The 12,580-nt window shown below is 44.1% G+C and overlaps 1 protein-coding gene across 1 annotated transcript in view; it reads right to left on the reverse strand.

The window, feature by feature from the left end:
• Window positions 1-10,536, reverse strand: part of LOC144528196 (polypeptide N-acetylgalactosaminyltransferase 10-like) — a 117,039-nt gene extending 106,503 nt beyond the window's left edge. Inside the window, exon 1 of the mRNA XM_078266674.1 lies at window positions 10,237-10,536. Coding sequence (XP_078122800.1) covers window positions 10,237-10,395 — 159 coding nt within the window. The 5' untranslated portion in view covers window positions 10,396-10,536. The remainder of the gene's footprint in view (window positions 1-10,236) is intronic.
• Between the last annotated feature and the right edge of the window lie 2,044 nt (window positions 10,537-12,580).

Here is a 12,580-nt window from a genome sequence, read left to right on the forward strand (position 1 = left end):
CTCAGTTCCTTCCTGGGAATTAGTTTCCGGGATGAGAAACGTGTCAACTCGTTCTTGCAAATATTTAAAACGCAGAGTAAACAGTTAAAGGAGAACCTATCCATTCACTGAGGTACGGTACGTCAGGGCTGTTTGTCAACATTATATTAATATCTAGGGAGAGATACAGGTTTGTTCTTCCAACATGTTGCTGTGAAACAGGGCTGGGGAATATGTCCATGTTATATCGATATCGATAGATGAGGCTAGATATCGTCTTAGATTTGGGGTATTGTAATATCCTGGTATGACACAAGTGTTGTCTTTTCCTGGTTTTAAAGGCTGCATTACCCCACGGTCACATTAGCTACAAAAGAGAGCGACGTGCACGCGCTTGTGGGCGCTCCGGGGGCGTGCCTAGCCTACTCCTGGTTGCTTGGCAACAGTAAACAGAAATTCCCCGGTGCTACCTTCAACCACGTCTTACAAGTCACTTCAGGAGGTATTGTCAAGTCACAAGATTTAAAAGTATTTATTTCTCGATAAAAGTAACAAATTATACGAGATGAAATGCCAAGCGTATCAGATATATACAGAAATACGATGTATTTATACGAAATACGACGTCCTGAAGCGTTTTCCGCCGTCTTGAACTATTTCCTTTGACTCGAGCCACTGACAAACGCCGCGCTGCCCTCACGCTGCCTTCACTCCGATAGGCAGTCGCTTTGTCGCATCGCTCAGCATTTGCATAAAATAGACTTCTCGTCTATTTTGGCCCCGCCTTGCTCGTGGCAGGCAAACGGCCACCCCCATTGAAAATGAATGGTAGCCTGTCGCTTTGTCTCTGTCTCTTGTAGCTAATGTGACTGTAGGGTTACAGTACGGTGATGTCATTTTCTGAACACACCAGACTGTTCTAGCCTATCCATTATTTGCCTTTACTCACTTAGTCATTATATCAACATAACTGATGATTATTTAACAAAAATCCCACTGTGTGCACATCTTGTGAAAGCACCAATTGTCAACCCTACAATATCGATACATTTGGTCAAAAAATATCGGGATATTTGATTTTCTCCATATCGCCCAGCTCTGCTTTGAAAGTATTAGCCCCTTTTTTTGTTTATTGTAAAAATGTAGTAGGCTACAAAGAAAACTATTTTCTGAAAAGGGCTACAACTAAAGGCTACACACCGGGTCGATAATCGGCCGTCGGACAGTCAGTGACTCGAGTCTGTTCGGTGCCGTCGTCCGTTGGAGGAGCTGTCGGCCTTCATTTGGGCCGACCTGACATGCTCAGTCAGAGACCGGGCAGTCGGGACTCACCCGGAAATGGCGAGCGGGATGAGCGTGACTAGAGTCTCTCAAAATCTGACGAAAATCTGTCAAACTGGTCTTTGTCGATCTGAAATGAAGACAGATTCAGCAACTGCACGGCCTATTTCTCTCCTAAAATGTTTTCAGAAACACGTTTTGGTGAACTATTTTAGTCCAATATGAGATCGTAATCTGAATGAGTCGCCAGTAATGGCCGGCTGAAAAATCCAAAATCCGGAAGCAGCAGCCAGACCCACGTGACGCGTTCGTCCAATCAGCTGCCGGTTTTCATTTTTTGGGCGACAATACAGATTAGCGCCGCCTGCTGTTATGGAGACGTATCACGTCTCGTCGCTTTGGTGTTCTGAGGCACTTTTTGGACCAACTCGGGGAGACTGATCAGTCCAACTGGCTTTTCTGCGACGGCCGGCCGTCTGGTTGGTGCCTAACGGCCTTTACAATTAGTTGTCGATTGTGTGGGTTATTTTCTGGATGAATGGATGAGTTGTTTGGTCTCTAAAATGTGGATCAGTGTTTCCCAAAAAGCCCGAGAGGACGTCCTCAAATGTCTCGTTTTGTCCACAACTCAAAGACATTCAGTTTCCTGTCCCAGAGGAGAGAAGACACTAGAACAATATTCATATTGAACAAACTACAATCACACAAATTTCACTGTTATTTCCCAAAAAGACAAACATATTCATCAATTATCAAAACTGTTGCCGATTGATTTAATAGTTGACAACTAGTCGATGAATCTTTGCAGCTCTAAACGTTTTTTGTTGAAATAATCCTGCTGAGTCACGTAAATCCCTAGTCTGGCTATCAGCAGACCAAGATCAATCTTAAGACTGAACATTAGTCTGGGGAGTCTGCTCTGGATTCTCTACCGCACATAGTTCAAATGGCTCTGGACGCGATTGGACAGTCCTTCAACCAATCAGACCAACGATCCAACGGTGACGTAGCAGCGACCGCGGCATCAACGGGCTGCTGCGCTTCGCCGGCCGCCATGTTGAACGTAAACAAGAAGCTGCTTGGTCGCTTCTCTATCGTCATCGCGTTAAACCCGCCAATAGCGTGCCAGGTGCATAGGCCAGTTTGTGATTGGTCCCCGCAAAATTGTAACGGAAGCAGGATAGAAGAACGTACAGGTTTCCAGCCCGAGCTGCAGGGAGAAATCAAATCGCCGGCAGATCAGGCTGGGTTTCCCCAGAACGTTGCAAAGCTCCAACACAGACCTAACTTGGCACCAAACGTGGCATCACACCATCATTGGTTGAGTTTTTTTATGAGTTCATGACCATCTCGACTAGATTTCATCGGGTCCAATCATCTCTGGGCACACTTGCATCCTAATTATATCCAACACGCGTTGTTCAAAAGTTCCTTCTGTTCTTTTGAATAGATAAAAAGTGAATGAATAAAGCATCGAGGGTTTGTTTATTTTGCCTTAAAAAGGACAAATGTTAGACTTTCAATGTTTTCCCTCGGGCCTGCTGTGGGGTGGGGTGGGGGGGGGGGACACGACACATAGGGGTCAAGCAAATATCTGATTTGCATTATGACTGTGGGGCAGGAATACATCACACATCAGCAGACGGCGAGGGAATTCAAAATCAGACCAAAGCTCTGGGGGGGCAAAATAATTTGCCTGTTTTGCAAGCTTCAACAATAGGACAGGGCGTCGAGACCCGGTTCCAACTTGGGACAGTTACGTGGTTATGTTAATATGGTTTCGAATGAGTTCCAATCATCGGTTCCAACTTTAACAGCCGTTGGTTTGGCTTTCCGTTAGGGCGTGTGGATTTTTCTAAGACCTTTTTGGGGCTTTTGTCATACTTTGAAGAGAAACGGGAAAAGCAGTTGAAAAAGGGCAGCTGGCGTTCAGGTCCGAGCCGTTTAATCTGGCCTCGGCGTCGGATCTATAATTCACCACAGCGATTGACTGATTATCGGGACTTTTTTTTTTTGGCAGTTTGCAGATCATCTGTATCTGCGTTTTATTTGCCCGATAGCCGACAAAGTTAATGAATTAAAAAGTGTTGTACTTTGGCTCGGCTCCAGCTCTGTGTCTGTCCCTCTGCTCCTGTTCCACTCACCACTGAGTCTGACTTAATGTCCCGCCCACAACACTATCTGACTCTCTGTTACTGGCTAGAATGTCGAAAGATTCTCATTCATTAAATGATTGCTATTGTCTTCCCGTCGACCATGCACTTCTCTGGTTTGATTTGCCTGTTTATAAAGCATAAAGTAGCCTATAAATGATCACCCAAATTCTGTGTTACATCTTTTTGGCCAACTTCATAACTTATTACCACTAGTTTTACACTTCTTTATGGAATTGATGGTGAAGAAATCTCATTTACATGAAATTACGCCTAATTATTGAGTAAAAATAAGCAGCAATTAGGAATTATCTTGACTAATAGAGAAACATGTTTAGACCATAAAAGTAGTGATCAATCAATCAGCGTATGGAACCATCCATGTTATTTTTAGGAAATTTGTTTCTGACATACTTTAAAACGGGTCAAATTTGACCCGAGGACAACAGGAGGGTTAACCAAAGGTTTGTGTTGGAGTCTGTAACATTCCGAAATCTTCATTTTTGACTTAAAGATTTTCATTTTCACCGTAAATGCGTATCGGTTCCAATATATAGCCTATATTTCCTATATTTACTATTGCGGTTTACTTACTGTACGTACACACCGCCGCCGACTTGAGCTGCAAAGAAGCTCTGGCCGCCCGGTCAAGGACGCACGGGGAAGCCGTTTGACGCTCTGACGTAGCAGCGCTCTACGTTCGATCATGGAAAAAGCTCAAGCAGCCACTGCTGGCCGATACATCAACACTAGAAACCTTTTATAAGTGACATATATAATGACAGAATGTGTATTGGTTGTTGGTCGCAGCGGTGTCCGTTAGCAGTTAGCTCGCTCGTTAGCTGTTAGCAGGCAGAGCGAGCAGCCGCCAGCTGTTGATGCGTGCAGGACTTCACCGTGAGAGGACTGTTTAGAGACCACGTGACCCGCGGGTAACGTTACCTGGTCCCTGTACGCAGACATCATCAATGATAGGGAGCCCAGCAACGGCCATGATGAGCTTCTCCTCCTTTTTCCTCGGAACTAATGTTTTGGTAGGAACGACAGTTTACAGCGTACGTTTCTCTGGAACCAGCCAGCCGATTGACTGATTGACGCTCTGGTCGCTCAAAACGCGACGGCGACAGATTTGACGCTCCTTGCAGCTGAGAGAAGCAGCTTCCGTTGAAAATGAATGACTTCCGGTAGCTTTAGAAGCTCAAGTCGGCGGCCGTGTGTACGTACGGTAAGTATTTCTTACCAAGTATTTAGATTTCGATTACTCGACAGAATAATCGGTAGTAATCCAATCGATAGCTGCAGCCCTAGTATATATGCAGACATGTTTCAGACAACCTGAGGCCCAGCTGGTCTTACAAATCTGCTGATGCCAGCCCTGCCTGCTTAACCGAAACCGGTTGGGGAAACCAAATGCTTTGGGACGTTAGCGTAAATACATTTGCACAAGTCTGCCAAGCTTTCGTCATGACCTGCACGCATGTATAATGAAACATGCATAATGCAGTAATGGTTCAGGCGGCAAAGTTACTCGATATTGGAAGTGATCAAAGGATCAGACTCTAAAACCCTCTCGCATTTACCGCCTGGCTTTGGTGCCGTTGTGGGCATGGGGGGGGGGGGGGGGCCCTGCGGGGGAAAGCAGATTCTATACACTGATGTTGTTGTGCTTAGGTCGGGATTGTTCCAGCATATCTATCTATGCCTCTACATCGGAGGCGGGCCTTTTGTTCAATCAGCAAGCTGTGAAAACTAAAGCCCAACAGTTGTCAAAGATTTAGGGCTGCAACTAACGATTGTTTTCATTGTCTTAGTTTAGTTTAATTTGGAACACGTTAAAAATAAAAAAAATAAAGATAAATAGTAACATGTACATTTCAGCACAAGCAAACCAAACCAACAACAACTAAATACTCAAACATATCTTTCAAAAGTATTGTAAATAACGATTCCCACGTTTAAAAAAAACAACAAAAACAACAATTCTTCACTTATTTATATATGTATACATACACATGCATGTATATTTATTTGGGGTGGAACGGTACACAGAAGTCACGGTTCGGTTCATACCTCGGTTCAGACATCGCGATTCGGTACAATGAGGGAAAAGCAAAAAAAATGTCTCAGGCTGTACCACCTGGTGTCATACAGTCTCTCCCCTGAGCTAGCTGCAACAGCCTGAAGTGTGTAAAGTAAGATGTAAGCAGTAAGTACCCCACATCATGTCCACACTCCATCTGGAACTTGTAAACAAAATAAGACAATCAGCTAGAAAACTGAAATGACAGCATCGCTGTTCTCCGCACAGACGAACTAAATGACCTGATTAATGCAACGTTATCACGACGTCTCCCGGCCATTGTTCACCGCAGAAAGCTGCTCCCTGCCTGGCTAAAGCTAATATAGTTAGCCTGAAGAAACAAGGCGTCCGTCCCAACTAACGTTACGGTTCGGAGCCGCAACGCTGGAAACCTAACACTGATCTACAACAGCAGTCTGTGTCTAATATAACGTCATTTACACTGATTTAAGTCTTCTTGGATACAGTTTGTGGCTTGTTCTCTGGGTGATGGCGTCTGATATGCGTTTTTTTACAGTGTGTTCAGGGGACAGGCAGCTAGCAGATAGTGAGGAGATGTTTTTTTTTACAGTGTGCTCAGGGGACAGGCAGCTAGCAGATAGTGAGATGTTTTTTTTTTACAGTGTGCTCAGGGGACAGGCAGCTAGCAGATAGTGAGATGTTTTTTTACAGTGTGTTCAGGGGACAGGCAGCTAGCAGATAGTGAGGAGATGCTTTTTTACAGTGTGTTCAGGGGACAGGCAGCTAGCAGATAGTGAGGAGATGTTTTTTTACAGTGTGTTCAGGGGACAGGCAGCTAGCAGATAGTGAGATTTTTTTTTACAGTGTGTTCAGGGGACAGGCAGCTAGCAGATAGTGAGGAGATGTTTTTTTACAGTGTGTTCAGGGGACAGGCAGCTAGCAGATAGTGAGGAGATGTTTTTTTACAGTGTGTTCAGGGGACAGGCAGCTAGCAGATAGTGAGATGTTTTTTTTACAGTGTGTTCAGGGGACAGGCAGCTAGCAGATAGTGAGGAGATGTTTTTTTACAGTGTGTTCAGGGGACAGGCAGCTAGCAGATAGTGAGGAGATGTTTTTTTACAGTGTGTTCAGGGGACAGGCAGCTAGCAGATAGTGAGGAGATGTTTTTTTACAGTGTGTTCAGGGGACAGGCAGCTAGCAGATAGTGAGGAGATGTTTTTTTTTACAGTGTGTTCAGGGGACAGGCAGCTAGCAGATAGTGAGGAGATGTTTTTTTACAGTGTGTTCAGGGGACAGGCAGCTAGCAGATAGTGAGATGTTTTTTTACAGTGTGTTCAGGGGACAGGCAGCTAGCAGATAGTGAGGAGATGTTTTTTTACAGTGTGTTCAGGGGACAGGCAGCTAGCAGATAGTGAGGAGATGTTTTTACAGTGTGTTCAGGGACAGGCAGCTAGCAGATAGTGAGGAGATGTTTTTTTTACAGTGTGTTCAGGGGACAGGCAGCTAGCAGATAGTGAGGAGATGTTTTTTTTACAGTGTGTTCAGGGGACAGGCAGCTAGCAGATAGTGAGGAGATTTTTTTTACAGTGTGTTCAGGGGACAGGCAGCTAGCAGATAGTGAGGAGATGTTTTTTTATAGTGTGTTCAGGGGACAGGCAGCTAGCGGATAGTGAGGAGATGTTTTTTTTACAGTGTGCTCAGGGGACAGGCAGCTAGCAGATAGTGAGGAGATGTTTTTTTACAGTGTGTTCAGGGGACAGGCAGCTAGCAGATAGTGAGGAGATGTTTTTTTACAGTGTGTTCAGGGGACAGGCAGCTAGCAGACAGTGAGGAGATGTTTTTTTACAGTGTGTTCAGGGGACAGGCAGCTAGCGTGCATATGTGACAAAAAATGTTGTAGCCTAAAAAAAAAAAAGTGCGACATCGCTTAGAGCACCTTTAAACTAGTTTCCCTGGCTTTGTTATTTAAAGGCTCCTGTGTTACTGGAGAAAGTTGGCCTCGTTTCTCAGATCCGCCCCTTTCGTCTCTTATCAAACGGCTGTGGAGGTTGACAGCTGTTATCAGCGTTTGCTAATATGTAACAGGCTTTTCCTGGCCTTGTAGAGGTCCTTTAATCCCATTCATAACATCGCTTGTCATTTAAAATGACAAAATCCAAACTTGAGCTGAGAAAAGTAAATCCTTGGAGAAGATCTGCGCCGAATAAGCCGACTTAATCGTTCCCACAATTCGGCCTGCAAATTAGCTTTAGCTGCGGATAACAACAAGACACTGTGGACTTCATGATGGGGATTTGTCAACATTTACACACTAAATGATGGAAAGAATTGTTGACGGGGCTACTTTAATCATTCCAGTTGCATTCGGCCTGAAGAGATGCATGTAACGGACGTTTACGAGACACGCTCAGGCTAACGCATCAAATCTAGGGCTGCACGACACCAGGAAAATATCTAATTGCGATTACTTTTGACGGATGTTGTGACTGCGATACGATTCACGATATTGGAGGAAATGATCATTTTTGTATCCTTATTCTCATTGAACATTTTTACAATTAAAACGATTATAGTGTGATTTTTGCGAGGATCTGTACAAGAAAAAGATTTTTTGTCATTAGTCTGTTAAGCAGGGATCTTCAACAGGGGGTCCGGGACCCCTGGGTGGTCCTCAGAGTCAATGCAGAGGGGGGAGGTTTTTTTTCCCAAAATTAAACGTTTTAACATGAATTCAACATATTATTAGCCAATATAAATCCCCACTGACTATAGGTGAGGTATAGTCACTAAGGCCATCCACAGATACAGTATATCCTATTGATTCACTGGGACACATGTATGTTGATCACTAAAACATGATTTATAAAATCATGTCAACCATTATTCTAGGGTACTTGAATATCTTCGTCTACGTTTATAACTCAGAGTTATTTCTGCGTGTCTCTGTGACGTGTAACGTTAGACAGCCAATCACTTTACACATTACTTTTAAGGCACCGACCGAATTGCCTCTGAAGTATTGAATATCTAAGAATGTCCCGTCATTCAATACCCAACCTCAATACCTACCTCTCATCACTGCAGTGAGCCAATAAGCACACAGGATGCTTCTATCAAAATCTAATAATGTCTATTTGAATAGCTTAGTATTCTGTGCAGGTACATATATAGGCTTTAGGCCGCCCTAAACGTTATTGTAGGCCCAGTTTAATATGCAACTTCATTTTATACAATATATGTAGCAGGGGGTCCCTGCTCCGTCTCTCTTTCAGTTAAGGGGTCCCTGGCTTAAAACACGTTGAAGACCCCTGCTCTATAGGATGGGATTTGTAGGCCGGGACGTCTCTGGAGCACAACAATATTGGATTCAGAATGGTTTGACACATTTTTAGCCTTTAACAAATATTGCACCCCCACCCCCCCCAGCGATTTGGATATTGGTAACGTTCAAGACCGTTCGATAACAATACGTAAACATTTTACGCAAAAAATAAGCTGCAGCTGCTGAATCTGTCTTCATTTCAGATCGACCGTGGTCACTTTAAAAGATTTTTGTGAGTTTTCGAGAGGCGGCGAGTCGAGCTGGACGCCCCTTGATTGCATTCAACTTTATGCAACTTAGGAGCCGGCAACTCGGCACCCCGTCACTCAAAAGTTGCCGCGACGCTACCAGAATGCATTGCCCAGGCTGCTAACGGACAACGAATGGGAAGCGTGGGAAATGATGCTCGCCGGTGGACACATAGGCCTACCATAAGTCTACAAAACAAAAAAAGCCAATGACAATTTGTCTACAGAGATTTACTCCTACAATACAAGACACTCTAAGGAGTTCCATTCCCCCATTTTCTCATCCCTTAACCATAATATATTGAAATACAGAGGAACAATCTATCGGCATCACCACAGTCAACTTCTAGGCCTACATTATCATCATTTAAGGCACATTTTAAAAAGGTCACTACTCAACAATGACATAACACTTTTAAGATCTTATTGTAATTCATCCCATTTCGTACACTTACGTACCCTAAATTCTAGTTCTTTTTTTGCTCATTTTCACTGCTTAGTGTTAGATAAGATAAGATAGACTTCCACACTAGAACAATGCCCTAGTTAACTAGTGTTACTTAGTGGTATCTTCGTAGACCATTTCACAGTTGTAAACATAAATATTCCAAATGGCCCCAAGTTGATTTCCTGTTGCAGTGTATGTGAATGACATCAGGCTGTTGCATAGGAATGACATCCCATTGAAGAGGTCTATAAGCCTTTTCTTGGCTTTTAACCTCCCCTGCACGAAGTTTGACATTACCTTGAAAACGAAGGTTGAATACATAACAATGAAAACTCACCCTTTAACTGTTCTGATGCCTGTCAACCTGGGAACGCAGCTTCACATGTTTTGACAACTTCCTGAAGTCTCTGTTATTGTAACTTTACTGCGACGCCCAGCTTCGGGTTAGGTAGCCTACGTGGCTCCCTGTTCACCCTAGCCGCTGTAACGTTATAACTAATGACCTGCCATGCTTCCATGGTGTCAAAATGAAGGTCCATTTTGAAAATCACATCACACACACACACACATACATACAGTATGGGAATGTAACGGTTGGTAGTCGTTGGCGTTGAGGCGAGCACGGAAGCCCGGGGAACCACTGCAGCGCACAAACTCACATTTTAGGATTTCTCGCGGTTTATCGGTTGTTTCGCCGCCGTTGGTACACGGCGAGACAACCGATAAACACGACACACTGAGGCCACCCGCGGCCGAGCTCCTACCTGTATCTGCGGGATGCCGCCCGGACCGTCCACTGTGTCGGGCGAGTTGTCGAACACTCGGTCCCGGTACAAAGACCACAGCCCGACGTTGGGGAGGAAAAGAAGAGCCGCTATGAGCAGCCCGGCGAACTGCAGCAGCCTCTTCTCCTTCCGCCTCATCTCTCCGGGAGAAAGCGTGTGAAGCAGCGGCGGTGGAAACTAGCAAACCCCCGACTCCCAGCTTTTCTGAGCGGAGACAACTTTCACTCTGACTGGGGGGACGGACACCGGCGCCTGTGACTCTCCACACAGATGCGAGCTTTGCCGCTAGGGGGAGCGAACCACTGCACACTGCCGGAGCAGGGGGGGAAGAGGAGGAGGAGGTGGTGGGTTTCTTAAACAGAAGACTTTTATTTAGATTTTTTAAAGGAACTTAACGTCTCTTATTTATTTAGTTCCCCACGTGTTATCACAGCCAGTGGATTACGCAGTTAAAATGTCCAAATGGGCCTAAACAGTGAAAAGTGAAGCTGAACCATCATGAAAAGTTCGTTGACCGACTGACGACTTGTGCCGCCTTCACGGCACCTCGGAAATTAGACGAACCACCTGTATACCAAATGTTTTAACGGTCTACACGGGTAGTTGTGTGTATACCCAGTAGGCCTAAAACCGCCTAGGGAAAAGGCAAACACATGTAATTAAGAAGAGAGGAAACCACCTGATTTAAATGATTTGGAATGACTTGAAGACATTGTTTTATGAATATAAATTCACACTTCCTTCAGGGGCCTGAGATTATTATGGAAGCCAATAAGAGACATTAGTAGACCTATTTGAGCCACTGAGTTCTTAATATTGACATATCTTACTTTTGTATCTGAATGTATTTGCTCTGAATTCACCTCTTTGTCAAATATGAAATTTCTTGAGTTTGCATTTCAGTCACAAATTCAGATCCAAAAATTCTAACATTTTTAATTCAATTAGTCACCTATCTGCTCATATATACTGTATATGGACCGCTTGATGTAGGATTTGTCAGCCTCTTCAAAATCTCAGGGACTTTGAAGCACATCATGGTCCGTGAACAGATTAGTGAAATACGTTTTTCATTCAGAAAAGCATTGATCAGTTAACGTAACTCAGCTGCTTGACACGCGTCGCTTCATGTTGCGTCTCTTAAACCTTCAGCTGTCTTTAAAGCAGTGCTGTAGTACTTGAGTCCGGACTCTGAGATACTTTTCTATTGTCTCTGACTTGTCTTGGACTCGGACTCGGCCGTTGGTCCCACCAAATATTCTAGTTGGTCTCGACCGAATCCAGCACTATATGCTTCTTTTTTCTGAAGTAACTTCCTCCTTCAAAACTAAACCATTGATGAAGCGCGCTCGTTCATGCTCCGCCAAAACAGCGCTTAGCGCCGCCCAAGACGAATGTGATAGGGAATAAATGTGGTGACTTCTGCATTTTACTGTACAAAATCTGTTTGTTTGCAGAGGGATTGTTGCTGCTTTTGTCAGCCCGCCTGGTTGACTCGTGAAGCACGTGCAGTAAAAGTTTCCGTTTGTGCCATACAGCTACTCATATCGTCGTACGGTTGGAGGACTGGTTGTGAGGAAGTCGGGGGCAGTTAGTTGGCTTTATTGCAAAACTGCGAGGACATTTTCCAAATTACATATCCTCTCTTAATATTTTTCCACTTTCTGTGGACACCCAGTAAACAAACGGCAATTTTAAAGTGGGCTTGCTGAAGAAAAATAGTCGAGGATGAGAAGAGGAGAAACTAATGTCTTTTCATTTGTGATTGTGATGCCCTGGTCTATGCCTGTTGGCTTTCTCTTCTTCAGTGTTTGTTGCGTCAGTGTTATACCTGCTGCCTGTTTGCCTCTGCACACAATCTGCAGAGTTATGGATTTGAAAAGTGCTTGGCGAAAATCAATGCGAGCCAAGGCAGAGGAGTGTGTCTGACAAAAGAAGGGGAACGAATACATGAGCAGAAAATGAATTTGAAAACCTGTTTCTAAGAGCATTTTTTTTTTTTTTTTTTTAGAAAATCACCCAGCCAGAGACCATGTTGGCGGAGAAACCTGAAACGCACATTGATATTGTAGACATGTACTCAATGTACCTACGTAAAGATTATGTTCCTCCATCAAAATTGGATTATGTGAGAATAGCACGAATTGGACAGGTTACTTTCCCCTTTTTAAGCATGATAAATGATAATGAACCACTTTGGGTTAAGACATTTGGACACAGATGAATAAAAGGACGTGCAAAGACTGTTTGACGGCCAATCACAGGGCTTAGAACACACAGGGTAATCACTGAATAAATAAATACCAGTCCATTTCGTACGTTG

The sequence above is a fragment of the Sander vitreus genome, chromosome 13 (assembly GCF_031162955.1).
Source record: "Sander vitreus isolate 19-12246 chromosome 13, sanVit1, whole genome shotgun sequence".
Classification (NCBI taxonomy): domain Eukaryota; kingdom Metazoa; phylum Chordata; class Actinopteri; order Perciformes; family Percidae; genus Sander; species Sander vitreus.